Source organism: Serinus canaria, chromosome 10 (genome assembly GCF_022539315.1).
Source record: "Serinus canaria isolate serCan28SL12 chromosome 10, serCan2020, whole genome shotgun sequence".
Taxonomy (NCBI): Eukaryota; Metazoa; Chordata; class Aves; order Passeriformes; family Fringillidae; genus Serinus; species Serinus canaria.
In genome coordinates, this window is record NC_066324.1 from 17,335,334 (window position 1) to 17,359,977 (window position 24,644).

At 46.4% G+C, this 24,644-nt stretch overlaps 1 protein-coding gene across 2 annotated transcripts in view; it reads left to right on the forward strand.

Moving 5' to 3' along the window:
* Positions 1 to 24,644, forward strand: part of CSNK1G1 (casein kinase 1 gamma 1) — a 95,995-nt gene that overhangs the window by 44,424 nt on the left and 26,927 nt on the right. For both annotated transcript variants that reach the window (XM_030228376.2, XM_009089794.4), the window contains exons 4-6: positions 1,965 to 2,005; positions 6,196 to 6,265; positions 22,933 to 23,084. In XM_030228376.2, the coding sequence (XP_030084236.1) occupies positions 1,965 to 2,005; positions 6,196 to 6,265; positions 22,933 to 23,084 (263 nt within the window). The remainder of the gene's footprint in view (positions 1 to 1,964; positions 2,006 to 6,195; positions 6,266 to 22,932; positions 23,085 to 24,644) is intronic.

The window sequence follows — 24,644 nt, forward strand, 5'->3', positions numbered from 1 at the left end:
CCCATGGCAGGGGGTGGAATGAGATGGGCTTTAGGGTCCCTCCAACCCAAACCATTTTGGGATTTCCATCTGAGGAGGGGAAGAGGCTCTTCCAGGGAGCAAGATAAAGCTGGAGCTGCCAGTGGGGCTGATTTGCTGGCAGCTAATGCAGAGCAGATAATCCAAGTGTATTTAGATTTCCTTCCCTTAATGTCCTCCCATCTTCTCCGCCCCAGCTGCTGGCTGGAGCCCTGGTCTGTCTCAGAGGGTGGAGGGATTTATCTGCCACCTGCTTTTCCATGGATTTGGCCTGTGAGCTCTTTCAGTGCTTCCTGGTGTCAGTGGGTTCCTGGTGAAACTGCAAAATCTCATTTCTACCCTCAGTTCCACTCTGGGCATAATTTTTATGTCTTTTCTAAAAGATGGAAAGAAGTACATGGAAACACCCCCTGTGTGTCAGGGGTTAATGCTGGGGCTCAGCTTTCAGCTCTGCTGGCAGAAAACACCCCCTCTGAGGATATTTAACCTCACATTTAAATCCCTGTCCTGTGCATCACCAGGTACCTTAACAGGTTGGAGCTATGATGTCTTCTACTACTGAGGGATGTTAGAAAAATCTGCTTGGTGCAGACTGGGCCTGGGAACACCCAGTCACAGATTTAGAGGCCAGAAGTACCCTGAGTGATACAGCAGGGAAAGCATCAAAAAAAGTTAAATGCAGAAAACACGAAGCTGTTATAAACTAAACTGAATTTCCTCTGATATTTCAGGATTTAAAGATGACTTTGTGTCTTCTCCCATGTTCATAATGTCTTTAATTTTATTGAGTCTCCCTGTGCTGTTGTATCCTGTGCTGAGGAGGACATGGAAGGTTTTTTAATGCTGTCATGTGGATATGGAAGTGCTGCTCCAGCTCCTGCCTGCTCTGAGTGATGTCACTCCATGGTCCTGGGCATTCTCAAGAGCTGGGCTGTCCTAGCATCAATATCCATTACAGGAATTAGAAAATAAATGAATAAGAGAGCTGAGCAAAGCTGATGCTACAAATAAGCCCTGATAACTTCCCTCCTGGATTGCTCCTGAAGTTTGGAGTTGCTCAGTAAAAGCATGGCTTGTGCTGTGACACTGATGACAAGGATCAACATTTCCCTGAATAAATCCACAGGGAACTTTTGTGGTGGGAGCTTCCTTCCTCCAAGGGGACAGTGGGAGTGGGACAGAGGGAGTCCAAGCATCTTTCCCTTTCTCTCTTCCAGGAGAGTTTGTTGTCAGGCATGAGCCAGGTGGAGGGGAGGGATTGCTCCAATTCCCTGGCAGGGGAAGCAGAGGACATTGACTGATAGAATAAGTGGCAGTGTCAGAGCACAGGGAGAGATGCTCTGTGACACAGGGCTGTGCATCACTGCCTCAGATCACTGAGGAGGCCCAGGGCTGGCTTCAAACACCAGACAGGCTCCTGGAGGAAAATTCCCCTCCAGCTGTAGCACACATGGGTCCCAGCTCTGGTTCAGTGCACCTGGATTTGAGCTCAGCTTGTTGTGCTCATCTCACGCTCCTGCCCTTCCTTCTTCCCAGTGAAACTCCCTGCACATCCCAGGATGAAATTGTTCAGTGTCCAGCAGATCCAAGGCATTTCCAAAAGCAATGACACTCTGACTCTTCATTTTTTGCTCCCCAGACTTTTTTGGCATCATGGATAATAAAGCCTAGTGTGTCTGGGATACCTCCTTTAACACGTGCATGGAGCAAAAGTGCTGTCATAAAACACAATTACCTTGTGCTGAGTGGAAGGTGTTATTTGCCTGCCCTGCTAAACTGCTGCAGACTGTTCATTATTTTGATTATTTTCAGGCTTCTGCTTTGGTAAAGGCAGGAACTTCGGGGGGAATTGGGAAAACAGCCCTTTGGCATCAGTGTCATTATTTCCCTTGAGCTGCAAGTGTTGAATGTGGAACTAAAATATTTTTTTTCTCCTCCCTTTGCAGGTAAAAATCTCTACACCAATGAATATGTAGCGATCAAACTGGTAAGTTTGTCTTGTACTTTATCTCAAAAATTCAGACCAAAAGCAAGTTTTTCAGTGTGAGCTCTGTGCTGCTCCCACCCTCAGCTGGGAATGATTTGTTAAAACTAAAATAAGTTCTTAAAAGCAGGGAAGAAAACCATCCTTCCAGCTTTGGAAGGTTTTTGGTACCTAAAGGATCTGTAGCTGCCTTAGAGCAGTGAGAGCCTTGTTCCTCTGCCCAGGTCCCAGTGAGGGGCACTGGTGGTGGGTTTGCACCTCCTGCTGCTCCATGGCTCAAACCTTTCCATTCAGGACTCCATGAATTCTCCAGCTGTCAGAATGTTTGGTTAGGAGCATGGCAGGAGTGGAGTCAAGAGGCAGGAAAGAGGGTGTTCCTTTGGTTAAAATTCCCTGGGGGAGCAGAGCACAGTTTGCTCTGGTGTGGTACTGAGAGCCTGCAGCTGCAAGAGGCAAAACAAGATCCAGTTTGGTGAAGGTCAGTCCTTCTTCTGGCTGCCTTGGGTTGCAGAGAAGATATAGTCTCATCATCTGTGGAATCTGGGAGATGGGGAACTCCCTAACTTGTAGCTCTTCAGCACTGATAAACTCACAGCCCAGTAGTTTGTGTTTAGGCCTTTACTTTTCCTATCTGTAAACTCAGACTTTCATTGGTCCCTTGGGGTTTCAGATTCCATGTCTTCACCTGATGGGCTGAGTTCTCATGTGAACACTCTGTAAACATAACCCAAAAATCTGAAGTTAAAGTTGTGGTGCTCTATTGACACTGCAGCAAACCCCCCCAGTTTGCCCAGTTGATGGCATCTGGCAAAGTGACAGGGCCCACTCTGGTGACAGAAAATCAGGATGGATTTGGTGTATTAATTGTGATCACATTTGAGTGCCTCAGATTCCATATCTCTGGCATTCCTCTTATGATGTCTAGTACATGAAAAATAATTACAGGAGGGACTTGTTTTCACACCTGTTGGTAAATGTCAGGAGATGTTCCCTAAAGTAAATAAATAAATGTCTGCAGAGGAATTCAGGAACACAGTATCCCACACAGATTGGGTATCCTGAAAGGGATCTTAAAGTTCTTCTCATTCCACTCCCTGCCATGGTGGAACACCAAGGACACCTCCCACTATTCCAGGTTGCTCTAAACCCCATCCAGCCTGGCCTTGGACTCTTCCAGGGATGGGGCAGCTACAGCTGCTCTGGGCACCCTGTGCCAGGGCCTCACCACCCTCACAGAGAAGGATTCCTTCCCCAATATCCCATCCATCCCTGCCCTCTGGCAGTGGGAACCATTCTCTGTGTCCTGTCCCTCCCTCCTTTGTCCCCAGTCCCAGCTCTTCTGCAGCCCCTTCAGGCCCTGGCAGGGGCTCTGAGCTCTCCCTGACCCTTCTCTTCTCCAGGTGAGCACCCCCAGCTCTCCCTGGCTCCATAGGAGATGCCCTTGATATGGATGCACATCAGAAAGGAGAATTGTTGCTTTCAGGCCATAGAAAATGTGCTGTGTACACATACAAGGTGTTTTATTGAGGCAATAATGCTTCTAATTTGCTTCCACAGATAATCCTACAAAGTTGTTGCATTGGAAACCATAAGATAAAACACAGCTGTACTAGTCCAAAGAGTGTTTTTTTCTCTCAGAAAAGTGGCTGCAGTGACACCTCTCAGTCACCTGAAGCTTTTCCATATGGCAGGACTCAATGGCATTGCCTCATGGCTGTCTCAGCCTGTTTTTCTGGTCACATTTTCATTTTAGTTACTATTTCCCCCCCCCCCCCCCAAATAACTGAGTGTTAGAGCAGTTACACTGCACCACTCTCCAGTTTCATTTGCCCTGTTGTGATCCAGGCTTAAAAATCTCAGGTCCTTTTTGTGTGAGGGGCTGGAATTACTATCTGATGGTCATCCAGGAGTCCATATACTTGCTCTGCTTTGGAGAAGTTTAAGGAGGGAGCAGTAAGAGAAAAGGGGGTTTCTTGATCTCCTAATCTTGTACAAAATTCCACAGGAATAAGAATGACTCAGCCTCCTCAGCAGCAAATACACTTCTCTTACATGTGGACTTAACTGCTATTTTCTTTATCCTTCAAATAATTTGTGGATTAGTGGTGGAGTAGCTGTGAGATGTACTTACAGGCAACATTTTCTTTTATCTTCATTGTTGGACCAAGCCAAAGCACTGCTCCAAGTCCTTCAAGCTGTGAGATCCTCTTCCAGCACTGCAGCCCTGCTGTCTCAGCTATTCCTGCCTCCTATCATGGCATTAGAGCTGGGAAATGAGGGAATTGTGTGATGGATACTAAGAGCCCATCAGAAAGTGCTGTGAAATTCCATGCTAATGCCTCCTGGTTTCTTTTTGGGACTGAGGCTACACCTTGGAAAACTGCTGGCAGTGGAGACTGGTCCTTGTGTTGATGGGGGTGGTGTCACCATGTAGCTTCTGGTCCTGCTCTTCAGCTGACTTACTTGGTCTGGGCCATCTGGTTTATTCTTCTGAGGGTTTTCAAAGCTGCTCTGCCCACATTAGGAATTTCTTCCCTGGGAGCAGCCAGCCTGGTGCCCTCCAGCTGCAGAGCACAAGTCCCAGGCCGTCCCCTCGCAGCAATGATGACGCCGTCGGTTCCAGCTGTGGATTTTCTCTGTTAGGCAGCAGCAATTCAGTTATTTTTGCAACAAACACAAAATCTGCCATCATCCCTAAGCCCTTGGCCTACAGGACAACCATCTGTGCTGGTATGATCTTCTCAGAAGCTGCCATGACTCTGGCAAGTGTCCAGAGCTCTGGCTCCTGCTGCCACCCCTGATTTTGTCACGAGCAGCATCATGTCCTGCTGCATCAATCCTTCCCCTTTGCATGTCTGGATAAATAAACTACTCCCTGAACATGCTGAATTCCTGTTGTCCTGCATCCCTGTGCTCTGCAGGTGTCTGTAGACCCTCCCTCAAGCCACCAACAATTATCTTAATTTTTACATAAAAAACTTGTTGTGTGTTGCTTTGTATTTGCCTTCGGTGCAGGTTCAGTTTTTCCTCCAGAATATTTTTTCACATTGTTTACTGAGTATTTGGTCATCTTTGTTTTCTGGAGCTTTAAAACATCAGGAATTTGGTGACCTTGGAGGCCTTTTCCTACCTCAATGATTGTATGATTAAGCTCAGAAGTAACCAGGAGCATTCGTTCCCCTTGCTGGGAAATGGATGGGATGACTTGAGCTGATGGGGAACAGCTTGGCTACAAGTCAAATGGCCTGAATTCCTGTACAGAATTCCTTCTCCACACTTAGAAAGAAGCCTTGACTGTGGAGTTCACACCCAGAGTGGACATCAGTCTTACAGTGCATACTAGAGGGCAGCAAAAATTGAGGCCAGTCAATCCTATCCTATCTCCAGGCTGCCTGGGCTGTTGGTAAACCCACATCCATGGCTCTCCCAGGTGCACAGTTTTATTGCAAATGTAATTACTCCAGTCTCTTAATCCTCTCCATATTAACTTTATATTTTTAGAACCTCTGTAATCTTGCACGTTAATGCCTTGATGGATTGTAGGCATTAAGTCTTGAATGTAAAACACAGATGAGTAACAGTTAATGAATGAGATGGTTTGGGTGCATTGCAGACTTACCCTTTTATTTTTTTTGATTTTGTGGATAAAAAGAGAATATTATTGAGTGTTTCAAGATGTTTGACTGACAGCTGCCACAAGGAGGGGGAGACTTCTTCCTTTTTCCCAACTGTCTGGCTGCACTGTGGTGCTTGCTGTGAGCGACTGTGGTCTGATCTCAAACACACTCAACCTTGTTTGACTCAACATTTTTCAGAAATACAGGCTGGAGACCAGCAAAAGCACCTTGGACAGTCTCAGTGCCCACAGAGTGAACTGGGGCTTGAGCCTTTGCAACCTTGACTTCCCTCTGCCAATGTCCAGGGTTGTTCTTCAAGGACCAGCAGCTCTGTGGAATGATCCTTGAATTTCACTGCAATGAACGAGCTTTGTATTTAAATCAGGATGTTATTTCTCCTCCAGAGAGCAAATCTTACTGCTTTTTGTTCTTTTCTTATTTAAATGACATTTAATGGTGAAGTCAGTTGTTAGAATTTCAATTTGAGGTGTTTTAATTATGCACAAATCTTCAAGTATAGGACAGAACTTCTTTTAGTCAAACTGATTTTAACCAATTTATTTATTTCTGTTGTAGGAACCAATTAAATCCCGGGCACCACAGCTTCATTTAGAATACAGATTTTATAAACAACTTGGAAGTGCAGGTGAGTAAACCTACCTTAAGCTTATCAAAAGTTTTAATAAATTTCTTTAATAAAGGGATTTCTTTATTAAATCCAACACCACCATAGTATTTGTTGTGTAACTCTGACTTGAACTTAGGGATCTGGGCCAATTCCTTTTAGCCTCACACAAGTTTTGGAAGCAATTTGGTGAGAATGGGATCATAATGATGATATTGGGTAATTGTGTGGACCTAAAATGTTGGATTTGCTGATATGGAAATACTCCTGTAAGTGTGTTTGTAAAACATAGGAATTGTCAATGGATGGAAAGTTATTTGTGTATAGAACAACACCCCTTAAGCAGGTGATCTAAAGTCTAAACCTAGGAAATTGTTTTCATTTTTACTTGATTAATCATAAGAATGTCCACAAGCCCCATGGCTCCTCTGTGCAATCACGGGCTACAGCAAACAGGAGAAAAACAGAGCAGGATCAGCCAAAGGTGGAATTTTTTTATACATTTTTTTCTGAAAGTCTCTGATTTCCCTGATACAGAGCTTGAGTTGTGTCTAATAGTGTTTGGATTTTTCTTCCCTGAATTTATGGTGGTTTTTTAAGCCTGAAGAGCCTTTTAGGATCTGCTGTTTCCCATGCCAAGGATTTCCACAGCTTCGTGCAGGGTGTTCCAATCCTCAAGGAAGTCTCTGTGAAGCAACAACTTCTCTGCTCCTTCTGTGCCTTGATCATGTGTTGACTTTGGGTTTTGACAAGTTTCTTACTTTACTGTAGTGTTTTTATACTTCTGATTTTATTTTTCCTGTTTTCCCTGAATGGACCCAGCTTCCACTTGCACAGGATGTCTGATGGACATCCAGAAATACTGTGGTAATAATTTATTACCAAAATACTAACTTGAACTTCCTGCTGGAGTTCTGTTGGTGCTTCTGATTTCTGGGATACCCCAGCCCACATGTCTTGTGACACATGAGTGAATCCCAGTCTGCTTTTTCTACACCACTTGGCTTCCTTCCACGCTTTGAAGATGTTATTACAGAATTATAAAATGATCAAAGTTGAAGGAGTGGCTTTATTTTGGTCAGATGAAGTATGTTTAGGTTTTCCTCTGTTCCTAAAGAATTTAAGCTTTCCATCCTGTAATACTTACCCACTCAGAGCATTCATGGAATGGTTTGGGTTGGAAGGGACCTTAAAGCCCATCTCATTTCACCCCCTATCATGGACAGGGACGCCTCCCACTATCCCAGGCTGCTCCAAGCCCCATCCAACCTGGCCTTGGATCCTTCCAGGGATCCAGGGGCAGCCACAGCTGCTCTGGGCACCTTGTGCCAGGGCCTCCCCACCCTCACAGGGAGGAATTCCTTCCTAGTCCTGAGTCTGCACTCTTGGAGCATTTGCCAAGGGGCTGTTGAGAAGCCTCCTGAACACCCTGACTGCGTTTCTCTCTCTGTGGTCCCACGGGTGTCACACACCCAGCTCTGATGAGCTGTTGGATGCCTTTAGAAGCTCTTGTGCTGCAGTTTTGCTATAACAGTTGGAAATTGGCCAAGACTGGAGTGGAGGATGTGAACTGCAATTCTGGTCTCACCATGAAACCTGGAATCCCAGCAAAACAGATTTTGGTGGAGTCAAGCTGCCAGGAGCAGGAAGACTTCACTTGGGAAGAGTTCTGGCTGGAAAAACAGATAAATAAGTGCCAACACTGGGGTAATAGAGGGGTTTGTTCTCAGTGATGTTGCTAGTAATGATCCTTGGTCTGGAGCTGCTCAAACAGCCAGGCTTGAGCTTCCAGTAGGGATGTCTGGTTACTTGGAATTGTCCTACACCTGCCAAACCAAGCCTAGAAGTGTCCGAACACATGGTGAGCATGACTCAGAGAGAGCAACAGTAGCTTTGCATGTGACATTCTGCTCAATAAATTAGCCAATTAATCCTGCCAAATGACGTGTCTGGCTGCAGCTCCCACTGTTAGCTGAAGGAGGGAGAGCAGAGGGAGCCTGGTTGTGACACCACGGGAGCCACCACGTCCCCTCGGTGGCACTTCAACTGCCTGTGCAGCCAGATGGTCCCAGTGAGCTCTGAGATGTCAGAATTGTCATCACCTGCAGCTTTGGGAGCAAAATGGGGAATTTTTTCCTAATAAAAAGAGTTTTAATGGTGATTTCTTTCTTGGATGTTCAGAATAAACATTTTTAGATGTGGGTAGTAGTCAGAGGAAAACTTAGGCTGGAAGGGACCGACCTACGTGGCCAGTGCCTGAAGGATGTATGTGGGTATCAGTAACCTGCTGCACTTGACATCATCAAAAACTAGTGAAAATTATCTTTTTTTTTTTTCCCCTTTTTCTAAGCTATTCAGTCAAGTTTTGCATTTCCCTTGGTGCAGTTGGACAGAGCAGCAAATAGCCCAGTAATTCAGAAGCTGAATCCTGAGATGAGCTTCCATGTGAGATGTTTCCACATGAACAGAGGATGTGATAACTGCCTCTTCCTTAGCACTGCCACGTGCTCCATCAGCTTCCATGCTCCAAGACTTTCTGACAGGGCACCAAAGTTGCATCTGTTCCCTCCCAGCAGCTCCAGTTCCTCTGCCTGCCACGTGGCTCGGATGAGGATCCCTAGTCAGCTTGGATTAGCAAAGGAGCAGACTGGATTTCATGTGTCTCAGACATCTTAAGATGCTTCACACTAGATTAAGTGATGGAGCAGTTTGTCAAAGGGATCTAAACTGTAGGAGTGTGGCTCTTGGTGCTTCTCAGAACAGCTCAGTACTGGTGGATGGATCCAGTGGATTCAGAGAAAGTTCTGGGTCAGGAGTAACCAACTGACAGATGTCTCTGATGTGCTGCTTTGGATATTTGATGCTGTCTCTGATGTTTTAGTGCCTCCTTGTTTTAGGGAAACCAACAGCTCCCTTGTAATTCCCTTCCTCTAACTGGAGGAATGTTTGCACATAGAAATGGATTTTTGTGATTCTTCCTCGAACATTTCCCCCTGCAGAAGTCGAGCAAGGCCCTGCTGCACAGTGACCATCTGCTACCTTCTTCTTTCTCATTGTGGAATTAAATATCTAACAGCCTAAAATAGTGTCTGAGCACTTTACCTTCATGTGAGCAGCAAAACAAAACAGCAAAGCTTGGGCATGGAGTCAGAGACCTGATGGTCAGTCCATAGGGTGTCTCAGGAAAGCACATCTTTCCTTTAGGAAATGTAATTCATTTAGGTTTTGGGTAGTCTGGGATATGATCCATTTGCTCACCAAAGTAATTGAAGTAGTTTTAATCATCTCTGTGCAATCTAGTTGAGTTGCTCTCATCAGTCCTCTCATGCCAGTGTTGTACTGAACTGTTTAATGATTGGGTTTTGTCCTAAAAGCCACATTGCTCCAGCATCCTGACTGGAGTCAGGATCATTCAAGTCTCCAGCATGTTTCTGATACTGGATAAATCATTTGAGCATGTCATTTGTCCCCTGTACTTTGGAGTTTGTGAAATAAACTGAGTTATTTGTCCATGGTCAAGCAGACCCAGATCCTGGAATAATTCAACTTCTTGGGCAATTACCAAAGGACAAAGCTTTGGCTTTGCTTGAACTGTCCCCTGCAGAGCCAGCAGCATCCCAGGACCCTCCTGCTTGGTTTGGGATGAGTAAAAGCAACTGCTTTTCCCATGGCTTGCAGGAGTCCTGCAGCAGCTGGGTCTTGCTGGTGGCACACCAGGATCTCAGTGATCCCACTGGCTGTGTCCTGTGGACTCTGTTTGCCTGTGGATAACTGGAATGGTCTTTTTGTTTTGAGGCTGATTCCAGATTAGAAGAATCTAATCTTTTCAGGAGCTGCTGGAACAAGTCCAGAGGAGAGCACAGAAATGTTTCAGGGGCTAGAGCCGCTCTGCTCTGGAGCCAGGCTGGGAGAGCTGGGGGTGTTCATCTGGAGAAGAGAAGGATCCAGGGACACCTCAGAGCCCCTGCCAGGGCCTGAAGGGGCTCCAGGAGAGCTGGAGAGGGACTGGGGAAAAGGGATGGAGGGACAGGACACAGGGAATGGCTCCCACTGCCAGAGGGCAGGGATGGATGGGAGATTGGGGAATGAATTCTTGGCAGTGAGGATGGTGAGGCCCTGACACAGGTTGCCCCATCCCTGGAAGTGCAAGGCCAGGCTGGACGTGGCTTGGAGCACCCTGCTCTAGTGGAAGGTGTCCCTGCCCATGTGGGGGTCAAATGAGATGGACTTCAAGGTCCCTTCCAACCCAAACTATTCTGGGATTTGTTACCACATTTCAAAGCACCTCTGGCATCTCCCTGTAGAGGCCATTTGGAATGCCATCCCTGAAAGCATCACCTTGGAAGGTAAAATGGAGCCCTGCGTGCTTCCGGCTTTCTTCTGGCTGCGTGGAGCTGATGCTCAAGCTTCCACATAGTGACAGCTTCTGCCTGTGCACATCGTGTGCAGCAGTCATGCATTTTTGATTCAGTAGTAGTTTATTTTTATATCAGCTGGCAGATGAGTCACACCTTCCCCCACCCCTCACAGTCCCACCTTGGCACATGTGATTCATTCACACACGTGGCAGCCGCGCACCGAGCTCTGCGCCACGGCTCTGCAGCCAGTGGTCACTCCCAGCAAGGGCAGGTGACACTGGCAAGTGGATGTGGGACGTCACAAACCTCCAGAGTGGCGTGGTGGGGAGCAGAAGAGGAGTCTGATAGGCTGGAGAATCCCAGGAAACCGAGATCTCTGCAGTCCCCAGCCCACGCAGGGGATGAGTCACAGTGTAGGAGCAGAACGTTCTGAGTCAGGGAGGGCTGTGTCAGTGCATATAGAATATTGACGGATTCTGTGGTTTTGTTTTAATTCCTGCTCTGTAAACAAGTTCACCTCTAATGAAGTATGGAGTCTGTGTGTTTACTTTGGGATCTCTCTGTGTTGCACAACTCGCCAGAGCGAAGCAGTCTGTTTACTTGTCAGGAGGTAGGACTGAGGGAAATGAAGGTGTTATAAATAACCAATCCTTTGCATAGTCTAGTCAATATTTGCATATATATTCCTCAGTGTGGCTGAGCTGTCTGCTATCCATGCTGCCTATGGAGTTCTCCAGTCAGGATTGCTGGTGGTGAGCACCTTTTCCTGGGTTGCTCTTGCTTTACCCACACACACTTTGTATGTATCCATGTGCTTCATGAAGAAATTCTTTCCATGCCAGTTGCACAATGCTGTCATTCACATGGCAATTATGGGTCATTTTGGTAAACTCGTTTTGGGGTGGATGTAAACAAGTCTCCCTGGTGGAGCTGCCAACACCACAGTTTTATGGGGAGGTCGTTGGGCACAACTCTCTTCCCCAAGGGAGCAGGAGTGACTCCAGGCCATGTGAGGGTTAGTGCAAGTGGTCCCCACCCTTGTTTAATTAAGAAGTGTGAACATGCCCATTAACAGTGGTTACGGTCACTGTAATCTTCAGAATTCCCACTGATATTTGCCACCTGGATGGAAACGTTTCTGTGGCCAGGAGCTGAGCCAGGTCACCCATCAGCAGGGGGCTGGTTTGGGGGAGATGGAGCTGCTGGGTGTGCATGATCATAAAATCATAGAGTGGTTTGGATTGGAAGGGAGATTAAAGCTCATCTTGTGGCCATATGGGCACACCTTTCACTAGACCAGCTTGCTCAGAACTCTGTCCAACCTGGACACTTCCAAGGATTGCCCTTTGCACCCCAAAGTCAGTTTGGACTTGTGTGGAGCAGCACATGGCTGTCACCTGAGGTATTTTGTGTCTTACTTATTGTATGGGTTTGTTCATACCTGTCACACTGCAACTCTCTGGATGAGCACTGCAGCATCCTCCTTTGAAATACTGGAAATATTTTATATTGGCAGTGTTCAGTGACTGTGAGTGTTTAATAAGTGACTCATCTGTGCAAGGTGATACAAAACTGACATCTCTTTACAAGGAAACAGCTTTGGGGCGCATCTCATGTCACTCATTCCCTACCTCAGATGCCTGCAATAGACCTGAAGGTTTTAAGATGTTGGGTTCATTTTCTACCAGCGAGGAAAGACATCTCCATTCTCAAATCCTGCACAGAAGTGTGCCCTTGGCCAGAGGTGGGAGATATTCAGCAGTGGAGATACAGTTTCGTTCTACTGAAGATGTTTTTCTTAGGCAAAAATTGGAGACCCTAACGCTGAGCTGCATATTAAGGAATGGTGATCAGCAGCTTCATTGTAAAGTCAGAGTAGTTCAAGGAGCTTGAACCTGAGGGATCCTGGCCTTCCAAGCTTTTGAATTGCAGAATGAAATGTAGTGGATTACTGTAAAGTGCTCAGTTAGACCGTGCTGCTTTCAGGGCTGGCTTGCTGTTGATCTCCAGAGAATTGTGTTTCACTGTTTAAAAATACATAGCTTTTCTTTCATGTGGCCATTCCCTTGTTAGGAAGGGCTTCCTGAATGTGCACATTTCAGCATCTCAGCATCAGAAGTTTTGACTTCCTTGGGCTAAATTTAGGTTTTGTCAATTGGAAGTTACCAGATGCTTTTAAAGCAAGGCCATTAATATTTGAATATGAGATTAGGGCAGTTTCCTTTTTATGTTCTGAAAAGTCCTCGTGCATCTCCTGCTCTTCCGGTATTTGGGGCAGTAATCACAAATCAAACACCAGCAACTCAGCTCCAAATTAAACCCCAGCAACTGAAGGGGAGCAGCAGCATGCTGGGAAGCTGGAAAATGCCTTTCCTGGAGACACTTTTCCTTGAAGCCTGACATGGCCATAAAACTGGAGCGGCTGGACTCATCCAGGTCATCCCAGATGCCTCACTGGGTTCTCCTCATGGTCAGCAATGAGAGCAGGCTCTGGGCTGTGGGATGTGCTTTGCTCTGAGGATCCAGCAGGACTCGAGGAGAGGGACAGACATTTCATCATTAAGGTCTCTGGGCTGCTTCTGGTACCTTCTAGCAGACCCTGAGCTGAACTATGCCTTGCTGGCTGTCAGCCCAGGCTGTGCTTGGGAACTGGAGTTCCTCAGCCATCAGAGTGGGGAGGTGAAGACCACAGAACCACAGACTGGGTTGGGCTGGGAGGGACCTTAATGCTCCTCTCACTCCATTCCCTACCATGGGCAGAGACACCTTGCACCAGCCCAGGCTGCTCCAAGCCCTGTCCAACCTGGATTTGAAAACTTCCAGGGATGGGGAGTCCACATGATAGGTGATGCTTGAAGATAAACTTTGGAATGTATATTTACATGGAATGAAAAACCCAGTTTGGCAATGAGGGCCAGGATAATTAATAAGGAGTAGGAGCTGGTTGGCTGTTCTGCTTGTTCCACTTTTCTGTCCCTTCTGTGAACATTCTTCAAGCCAAGGGGATGCTGCGCTTAGAAATTGAGTTGTAAAGCTATAAAATCAGTTTTGAGGGAGGCTGCTGTGTCAGATGTTGAGCACTGCCTTGATCCAAAGCTCTTTCCCCTTTGGAAGGTGGGTGCTGGATTGAGTGGGATCCCTTCCAGTGCAGCAGAGGCATGCTGCACACACTGGAGGTTTCTAAGGTGAAACACTGAGCTGTGCCAGGGAAGTCCTGTTGTGGAAGGCTGCCCACCTCCCAGACAGGCTCTCCAATGGGTTTGGAATTTGTGTTTTGGAGCTGTGCCCTGCCTGCTATTGAAAAACCTCCTCTCATCACTAAAAGATAAGCTACAGGCTCTGCCTCAGTGTGATGGGTCAGGCTGGAATTCTGAAGTTTTGTAATAATTTTTCTGTCTGAAAGTTCCTACCCGCTGTTACTTGACTCTCTTAAGGTGAAACAGAGATGGTATCTGGAGGTAGGAGCTGATTTAGTGCCTCTGAACTTCTGTTGGCAGCAGGTTCTCCTGCCATTAGAGGGAGTGGGAGGTTTTCCCTCAGGCTGGAAGGACCGTGTGGGTAACACTTTCCTACTCATGTGAAAAATCCCTTTTTCCCTCCAATCCTCCAGCAGTGATGGGACTGATGGAGGCCAATCTCTTGCTTTGTTGTGGAGAGTTTACATGATTTGATTCTTATCCATCACTTTCTACTTGGGTGCTGCTGCAGGGACAAACCTGCAGAAATCCACCCTCCCAGTGGGAGTTCTGGGGGCCTGAGTTGGACCCACAGCTTTGCAGGAAGATCCCAGCACAGCTCTGGGGTGACACAGAGCTGTGCTGCCACAAATGGCACCAGATTGTCCCACCACAGTCTGGTGGGAATCTGGCCTTCAGCTGCCTGAGCAAGGCTGAGCATCATCTTCCTCCTGAGCACCCAAGGTAAGTGTCCAGTACCACAGAGAGCTTTATCCAGCTGGAGCTGACCCCTGATCTGCCATCCCAGGTAAAAATGCTGCTGGATCCAGGACAAATTTAGATTATACCTGTAATGTCATTAACACACATCACTTCATGTGCATAATGTGTTGCTGAGGGGCAGTTCTGACCTCTGCTCCCTGTCACCAGGAACACCACCTGAGGGAATACCTGGAGCTGTATTAGGTTGGATTTTGGGGAAAGGTTCTTCCCCCAGAGGGGTGCTGGGGCACTGCCCAGGCTCCCCAGGGAATGGTCACAGCCCCAGGGCTGCCACAGCTCAGGAGAGTTTGGAAAATGCTCTCAGGCACAGGGTGGGATTGTTGGGGTGTCTGTGCAGGGACAGAAGCTGAACTTGTTGGTCCTTGTAAGTCCCTTCCAGCACAGGGTATTCCATGATTCTATGAACTTCTTCTCAAAAGAAAAGAAAATTACCAAGGGACCCCATGATTTCATCTCACCTCCCTCTCAGCAGGTAGGGCTGAGCAATTGCACAGCAAACAAAAACTGATCAGGAGCAACTTCCAATTTCTCCTTGGATTTTTTTTTTTTTTTTTGGAGGGGAGGGAGGGAATTTGTTTCTTTGTTGGTTTCTTTCTCTCTTTTTGGTTGAGTTTTTGTGGGTGTTCTCAAACAGCAGAACCCAGTTGGCCACACAGATGTGCTCTGGCAGAGCTCACACAGGTACGTGACCTGCAGTGGAGCAGAGTCACAGAATTGTTTAGGTTGGAAAAGAATCCTTCTCAAACCATCCAGTCCAACCATACCCCAGTGCTGACCAGGCCATCGTGAACCCCTGTGCCTAGTGTCACATCCACGTGGCTCTTAAATCCCTCCAGGAATGTTATTGAGTGGCTCCACCACTGCCCTGGGCAGTTCCAGTGGTTTTCTTTCATCCTTGGGCTTGTATTGCAGGTGTGTGGGGAAAGGTAATAAGGATAGAACTTAAACTAGAACTTTTTTTGAGTGGTTTAAAATAACTCTTCTAAAATTATTTACTGGTTTTATCCTTCTTTTAAAGTGTTGTTCTATGTGCCAGCTGCCATCATCACTGGAGCAAGACGTTGTGTTGGATATAAAATCCAACAGTAACGTGGAGATTTGAGTGCAGTCATTCCCCCCAAGCCCTAGAAATGTGAATTCAGTCTTTTGAAACTTGAGAAAAATGCAATCTATTGTGCTGTGCTTTATTCTTCTGTGTTTGTCAAGAAGAGAAACAATTTCACTTGACTAATTTAGTTGTTAGAGCTAAGAAACTGCCTGTGAATGGGTGTTTCTGGGTAAATTTCCCAGATTTTGAAAGTTTTCCTGCATTTGACCTTTCCAGATAGGGTTGATTCTTCTCCCAACCATTTTTTATCTTTATGAATGTCTTCTTGGTACCCTCTCTTCAAGTGCTTCTTGCTTTGTGGATGTGAAGTTGTTTAATTGAGAGAAACCATGATGTCAGGAAACCAGTTTGTACCACTCAAGGAAGATTAAATGCCACCCTGTTCTAATAACACAACACTCCTGAGATTTGTTTTTCTGCAGTTGAAGTAAAAATCAAATTGTTTGGATTTTAACCAGCATCAGGAACAAATATGTTCTTCCTTCTGTCCTTCCCCAGTCTGTTTTTCTCCTGTTCCTTTTTCCCTACCTTTTCTTTCTGTAGATTCAAATACTACCAAAATGAAACAAAACACAGCAGGGATTAAATACATCCTGCATATCCTGAGGTAAGCTGGAGTGAGGCTGGAGTCTTGCAGTCCACATGGAACTCCCTGGAGGTGACAGTAGCTCTGTCTCCTCCCAGCTCATACACAGCTGTTGCATTACCCTGTGCTTGGTGTTGTCTCTTCCCATGGAAAGCTCAGCTCTCTCTGCCATCATCAGGAAGAAGGTGTTGATCCAATACCTTCCTCTGGCTTTCCCATCCCTGGAGGTGTTCCAGGCTAGGTTGGGTGGGTCTTGGTCTACTGGAAGGTGTCCCTGCCTGTGGAGATGTGAGGTCCCTTCCAGCTTCTGTTGTTCTCCTTTGAGTTATTTCCTCTCGAGTTCAGAGAGTGTTTGAGCTGTGTCTTTTCCATGTCCAAGGCCAGGAGTAAGGCCTTGCTCTGCCTCTCCTCCTCCTCACCCACTGATGGGCTAAGGCAGAAGGTCCTGCTGCAGAAATTCCTGCTAGGCAGTGGAGCAGAATTCAGCATTGCTAGGAGAAGTGATTTATTGCCCAGACAAGGCAGGGAAAAGACACTGTGAGAAGCTGGCAGCAGAGCTGAGTGTCTGGCAGCAGCTGGAACAAACGGCAGGAGGATTTTCAGGGACAGGAGATGTGTGAGGAGTCTGGACTGCTGGTCTGGCTGCTCTTCACCTTGTTCAGGTGAGCGAGAAAGAACTAAAGGTAAATTTTGGGCTCTCAAACCACAGTCTCAGAGCTCAAGAGAGCAAGGAAACATTCAGGAACGTTCCAGGCTGGAAGCACTCACAGCATGGTGGTGCTCTCTGTGGATCACCAGTGGAGCTGCCACAGTGCTGGCTGTCCTCCAGCTCCTCCAACCCCTCTTCTCCATGTGGATGTTTCTCTGTGTGTGGTTGTTGGATCAGATTCCTGTTTTTATGTTCTTCCCCTAATCTTATACCAGTTCAAGGTTTGTGAAGTCTAGGAGTGGTTGGTGAGATTGTGGCAGACCTTTTCCACCACCTCTTTTTCCACCTGCAGGTGAGCTGGTGCTGGAGTCACAAATTGCATTTTCTGCTTGTTTTCCTTCTCATCTCAACTGCTGTTTCTCAAACAAGAGAAAACACTCAATCACCCAAAATCTCTGTCCTTCCCTAAGCTACTCCAGGGAAGATTGAAGGTGGAGGACTGTGTTAGAAAGCTTTTGCAGCTGTACTTTGAAGGAAGATATCTCTGAAAGGCATCCAATCAAATATATTAAAGACCCTTAAGACCAGGTTATTCCCAGTAACAAGCCCAATCTCAACTCTTCTCCCATCTTTCTATTTTTGAAGCAGACTATTCCAAAATCTGAAGGACAGGATGAGTCTTTTTACCTGCAGCTCACAGAATTGACCTGTTAACTAATGTGCTCAGGTAGATTTACTTGGGACATGTTTGAAGACATTAAAAGCTGAGATCCTGGCCCAGTCAATGTTGATCCCAAATCTTCTCTTTCAGCCAGGATTTTATTCCAATTTGAAAATTAAGAGTAGGGTAGATCCTCATTAGTGTAATCAGCTTAAATGGGTTGACTACTCTAAAGCAATTTGTTTAATTTGTTTGGAACATGTTTAATTTTAGCTATAGATATTCAGCCCTCTCACAGTTGCTATTTATGGTGTTCATCGTGTAATTTTGTGTTCTGTGATTTGTAAAAATAAACTTTCTGCTCTGAATGAGAATTTTGTGACAATCTGCAGCCCATTCATCAGAGCCTCTTTAAAACCACACAGAACTTTCTGTGCACTGATGCTTCTGCTGTGTGTCTGCATCTCTTTCAGTGAGAAGGAGTTCTTGCTGCCCACACAGAGCGTGGGTTTGCATCAAGCATCAGCTTTTTGCTGGCCTTGGATTCCTCCCCTCTCTGGGTGTGGAATTTGGGGCTCTTCAGGAGTGTCTCCCCTCTGCAATAGAGCTCAGTATCAAAACCTGCATGATGAGAGGGTCTGAATTCTTCTTTAATTCTTGAACTTGAAGACATCAGCTTCTCTATTTGGCTACACCTCATTGAAGGGCAGAGGAAACAACTCCCCATGGAAGCAGAAACCATGGGTGGTTCAGAAACTGCTGGTATTGATCACAAGCTCTGGATGTTTCCTGGTATTGGCTCTATGGGGATGTGGCACTTGTCCTTCCCTTGATGTAGATGCCATGTGTAGCTTCCTGCACTCGCTCCTTCCTTCCTCCTTGGGTGTATTTTACTTGCTGTTGATGAAGTTTATTCATAGCCTCTCGTGATGCTCACACAAAGCCTCAGGCTCTTCTGGAGCAGGTGGGTTCTGCTTCCTGTGCCCTCCATGCAGGGCAGGTGCTCCAAACTCTGATTTCCCCCGGGCATAACCTTAGATTGGCATCTCTGCCCATCTTATTTCATAACCAGTCCTGGAAAAGGCTTTGGAATGTCTGTGTGCCTGAACCAGTGTGGGTTTTTGGAGTATGTTGGATGTCTGAGGAGTTTTGTGGCCATTAGTCATGCTGTAAAAGACATGGCAGCAAGATAACATTACTCAAATCATCCAGGGCACTTGATCTTGTGGTGGAAGTTCCTGAAAGGTGTTGCTCCAGGTGTTAATCCAGCTCAGATGAAGCTGTCTGGAAGAGCAACAGTCCTGCTCTTTGTTACTGTTCCCATTCTTGGGTTCAAGCTCAAGCCAAGTGTTTTTTGGGTTGATCCAACATATTGCTCAGCCACAGAGCATGGGGAAGGATGGGAAAGTCCCTTTTGGTGGCAGCCCAGGAGCAGTGAGAGTTTAACATCCCCAGAAAGCCAAGGCCAGTCTCAGGAGTGTGGGGGAATCAAAGTCTTGAGTTTTTGGCTTTGATGTCTGCATTTGCTCTCATTCCAGCAGTGATGCTTTAATCTACAAAATGCTTTGCTAGGTTTTCGCTGTGCTCAGCTTGAATTTCTTCCAAGACATCACTCTGCTGAAATAGCAGAATTTGCCTGTGGATTCCGGTGCAGCAATCAGTCTGTGTTTATTGGGGTGATAAACTTCCTGTGAGAGTGAGGGTGGAGTGGGCCCTTTTCCATGTAGCTGAGCCAAATCACTCAGCAGCGAGACCAAAGCCGTTAAGCAAATTGAGTTGATTTCTGCTTGCAGCAGTCTCTGCTGTAATAAACTGGTTTTCCTCCAAAGGAGAACCTGCACACATCATGCCTGTATTCTCTTCCCTTAGTGCATTGCTCTTGTTTGATACCATGGAGAAATTCTTAGTTCTGATGTGATTTCATGCATTAATTGCATTAAACAGATCCTGGTTTGTACTTCAAGTGTTGAGTTGTACCTTTGAATCCTCAGTATGAGACTCTGCTCTGCTGGTGGCTTTTCATCCCTCAGTCCCTGAATTCAGAGCTGCTCACCTGCAGCATGACACCATGGCTTTGTGTGACCTTTCCAGTCCTCTCCCAGTGTGATTACTTTCCATTAAAAACCTCAACTCCAACTGCCCAGGCAAAAAAAGTCCTTTTTCCTCCATCAATCTCTTTAGTTGGCAACATCCTTCTTAAGTATTTACAGATCTGCTGGTGATATTTATGGAGTTCCTGTGGTTCACTGTGACAATGGACTCAGCACCAGGACACAATGCTTTCTGCTGAAATAGAGCCAAGCTACGTCATAAATTATGCAGATGGACTGTGGCAAAAATCAAATTTTATGCAGATTTTCTTAGGCTGACCCTTTTCACTGTTCAGAATGGCTCTGAAGCTGCCTGTATCTCAAGTTTCATCCAGTTTTATCTGCCAACACACTCTTTAATGTGTACATCAAGTTAATCTTTCGAGCTTTCCCTCTTCCCAAAAAGATGGTGACTGTTGAGTTGAGCTTGAGTCAGCTGAGCATGTGTTTGCTGAGTCCCTCCCAAACTTTATTTCCTTAACTAGTGTGGAGCTGAGGATCCTTGGTGTGGGCTGGGAGCTCCACAGGACTCATCAGCGATGCTCCTTTGGATCCAGGACACAGCAGTGCAGCCTGGCTCTGGAATTCAGAGAGATGTTACAGCAGCTTTATCCTGGCAAAGGCAAGAGGGAAGTCCTTGACTGCAGAGCTGGCAGGCAGAGAAAACCCTCAGGGAAAAATCGAACCCTAAAAATACACCTGAAGCCAATGATGTCCCCTGGATTCTGACATTTAGGATGCTTTGTTTATGTTCTTCTCTAAGGCCTCTCTTTGCCAGAGCTCTCACAGAAAGCAGAGTTTTCCTGAAGGTTTAAGACAAAGAGGGTGCTCCAAGCTCTGGGCTGTAAGCCCTGAGTAGGTATGGCTGAAGGAATGGGGATCCCAGAGTGCACTAAGTGGTGTTGCTTCCTTCCCCACATGAAATCCCCACCTTTTGGGTCTTGCTGCAATCTGTCTTTCTGGGTCTTATGCCCAGTAGGAAATTCATTTTAATTGCTATGCTTTCCCCTTACCAAGTGAGGCTGTAAATTAAATGTTCTCATCTTCCCCTGATCTGCAAACAGGATCCTTCACCTTCTTTAAGAGCCTTTCTGCAATTTCCTTCTCCTGCATACCTTAGTTAGCAGAGTCCTAACCCTAATTCTTTCCTCAGTTCCACTGTTTGAGACTTGTGGAAATTGTGGTACTTATTGTCTGTCTGTATCTAGAATCTATAGTGGGCTCAGGTTTAAACTTTGCATAAAATATTCTCTTACTCTTATATTCTCTATTATTATTCTATTATTCTCTGAAAAATAGAGATGCTTATCTTGGTGTTAGAGGTGACTTTGTAGGTAAGTCCATCAGACTTTACTGAAAACCCAGTGGCTCACCATGAGTCACTTCAAGAGCTGTTGCAATTATTCCAGCCTTCAGCACTAGGCTGATGACATTAAATTTCCATTTGTGTTGATTTGGGGATATTTGAAAGCATCTTGGAGCTGCCTGGATCATATCCCATCATTGTTTGGCTTTCTGAATTGCTTCTGCATCAAACCATCCTGTGTTCCTAGAGGATTTAATGGCTGTGACTGCCAAAAAAGCAGGAGCTCTGTTAGGAGCAGCAGCCTCCCAAACCCAGGTTGGGTCAGTGTTTTACATGGGACACAAAACACTGGTTAGGCAGGGAATTCCTGCAGTGCTCTGTAATATCCCATCAATGCATCCTGATGACAGATTCCCTGAGCATGTGAATTAATGAGATTAAAACCCTGCTCAGGTAATCTTTGTCAAACTGCATTCTGTTCTTCTGGAGCAGGGCTTGGGAGCACAGGTTCTGTGATATTTACAGTTTGGTGATCTCAGTGCTGCTTTGTTATGTTGTTGGCAGCTTGCAGAGTTCTGAGTGCCATTGGGTGGATTAGCAGGGCTTCCCTAAATCTGGAGTAGGACATTCCCTGGTTGTGCTGCTGACATTCTGTCCAGCCTGGAATGTTTCACTGAGCATCTCACAGAGCCGACACCAAACTCTGCACTTAATTAGTCAAGTATTTTGCTATATCTAAGATTGATCACTTATGCAAATCCAGGTGCATGCCTGCACTTGTTTAAAACATGCCATAAAATCAGTAATCACAGTGCTTTCAGGTCCTGTGCACTATAATTTGTGGATCTCTGTGGGAAAAAACATAGCAGTGCTCCCCGTGCTCAGCCTTTACATTGAATAGCAGGACTCCATATCTTTGGGAATTCAAGCAAATATTTTGTTTTGACATAAGACAAAGCTCTGTATTTCAAAGCAAAACCTTTCTGTTGTGTTTTGGAGCTGCTTCTGTGTTGTAGACTGGAAATACATAGATCTTTAAACATGCTCCCCAGCTTGGTGCTGACGCTGGGATGCCAAGGGCTGGTGCAGGTGCTGATTAGCAAAATGAGCAGTTGAGCCTGTGCTAAATTCCTCCTGTATGGGCTGCTGTGGTTTCCTTTTTGACTCAAAGGTAATTCCAGGAGTGCTGTGCAGCTCTCTGAGTCTTCCAACATCAAGGCTGTTTTTTTTCCCTCTCCTTCTGATGCCTTTCAGAAAGCTGATCCACCCAAAAATCCCCTGCCAGCTGAGTATCAACACTGTACTCCCATAGAGCAGTCTGTTGGGTGGGAAGATGGGCTTTGGCTCCTACCAGTTCAATGTTGATAGCTGGGTTGTGTGCACGTATGCTAATGACCACGATCACCTATTTTTGTGTGGTGATTGGTCAAAATTTAAAACTTTTCCCTATTTTATAGGGAAAGGGTTTTTTCCTTTTACTGAGTGTAAACTTGGTGTAAGGTTCTGCTGTGAAACAAGGGCTGGGTGCTATTTTGGTGACAAAGGAATCCTTTTTTGGCCATGCTTCGTTTTCTCCAAGGACTGTCATCTTCCTAACTGCTCTAGCAAGTGCCAGCCCACATCTGGGGCTGTTCTCTGCCTGGTTTTTAGTGGAACACAGGGAACTCCATGTCTTGTTCCCTAAATCCAAGCCTTTAAGCTGCCAAAGCTCGATGCTTTTAGGTGGATTTGTTAATTGCTTTGAAATCCCATTTGTCTGTGCAGGGGTGCAGCTGAGCAGAGCCTGCACTGCTCAGGTTTGGCCTTTGATTCAGTCCCAGTTTGTGCTGGGATTTATTTCCCTGCTGGGCAGCATCAGATAGAACACTCAAGAAGTGACAATAAAACTGCCTAACAAAAGGTGTGCACGCAGGGGGAGGGGAATTAACTTTGTCCCATTGCCTGATTCCTGTTCTTTTCCCATTCTTCCAGCTGAGGGGCTCCCCCAGGTGTATTACTTTGGACCCTGTGGAAAGTACAATGCCATGGTGTTGGAGCTGCTTGGTCCCAGCTTGGAAGATCTGTTTGACCTCTGTGACAGGACCTTCACTCTGAAGACGGTGTTAATGATTGCCATTCAGCTGGTGAGTGGTGGCAGGGCCCTGCCCTGGGGTGGCCTTGGGTGTCCTTCCCTCCTAGGGTGGGCACAGTGCAAGGTCCAGGGCTGAGAGAATCTTCTTCCATCATAGAATCACCAGGTGGTTTGAGTTGGAAGGAACCTTCAAAGATCTAATCCCACCCTCCCTGCCATGGGCAGGGACGCCTTCCACCATCCCAGATTGCTCCAAGCCCTGTCCATCCTGGCCTGGAACATTTTCAGGCATGGAGCAGCCACAGCTTCTCTGGGAAACCTGTGCCAGAGCCTCACCAGCCTCACATTGTCCCCAGTATCCCACCTAACCCTGTGTTCTGGCAGCAGGAAGCAATTTCCCCTTGTCCTGTCACTCCAATCCCTTGTCTAAGGTCCCTGTCCATCTTTCCTATAAAAGAAAACTTCTCAGGGGTGAGGAGGACTCCTGCCCATGAAGGGAAGGTCAGATTATGTTTAGGAGGAGCTGGCTCCCTGCACAGCAGAACCAGTGAAGCCGGATTCCTACGGACTTGCGTCCCACGTCCCCTGCACGCCCCCGCCCCTTACCTGCCCTGGCTCCCTCCCTCTGTTTGGACATCCCAGGAACATCTCATTTCTCACCTTCTCCGTGGGACACACAGAGCACAGCACCCTCCCACTCTCCTACCAGTTCTGCTGGTTTGGTGCTACTGGGCTGCCCATGGACTGAAACCTCACAGGGCAGTGGGAGCTGAGCCCTCCTCAGCCAAAACTGCAGCATTTGAGAGCTCTGCCTCTGTCAAATGTGGTCAAAAATTTGGTCAATCAAATGGGTGTAAATTACTGACAGTTGGAATAGAATAGTTCCATGGGCAGCATCACAGAGCCTTTAATATACCTGAAAAGGAAAGGAAATCAAGCTGGAAGGGATCCAGGCTTGGAAAGCTGGATATTCTATGAAAGCTGAACATACTAAATGTGGTGTGGAAACTTCCACAAGTCAGTGGGACTAGCCAGTCAGTTTGGCTTTTTTTGGTTTTCAGACTGGTTTGCAGATTCCCAAGTACCTAAATATCTGCAGATATCCCAGTTTTGCATAGCTGGACCTTGGGATCACCCAGATACTCCACAGCAGAGTTGGGATTGTGTAGTCACATTAATAGCTCTGTGGATAGAAGCATGGGAGGGAAGAGGAGATAAAAGGGATGAGGAACACAATCCTTTCCAGACAAATTGAAGTTAGACACAGCAGAATCTCAAATGGAAAACTGAGATCAGAATTGCAGAAGTTTGAACAGCACCTGCCTGATACTGAGGCCTCCCACAGCAGAGCAGTCAAGTTCTCTTGGTTTTGAGTGTTTCTTTATCAATGGAAACCCATTTTATAGTATTGGCTTTGATTAAATCAAGTGGCAACAGCTGGCAAAGCCTCAGATACAGCTTGTGTGACCTTTGCAGGGAAAATATAAAGATGTAAATGAATTTCCAAGGGACTGTTGGGGAAATCAAGACTGTCACAGCCATGGCTGCTGCCTTCTGCTGTGTCCTGGGGCTGCAGCTCAGCTCTGGGCTTGGATGTTCTCCACTGGCATCA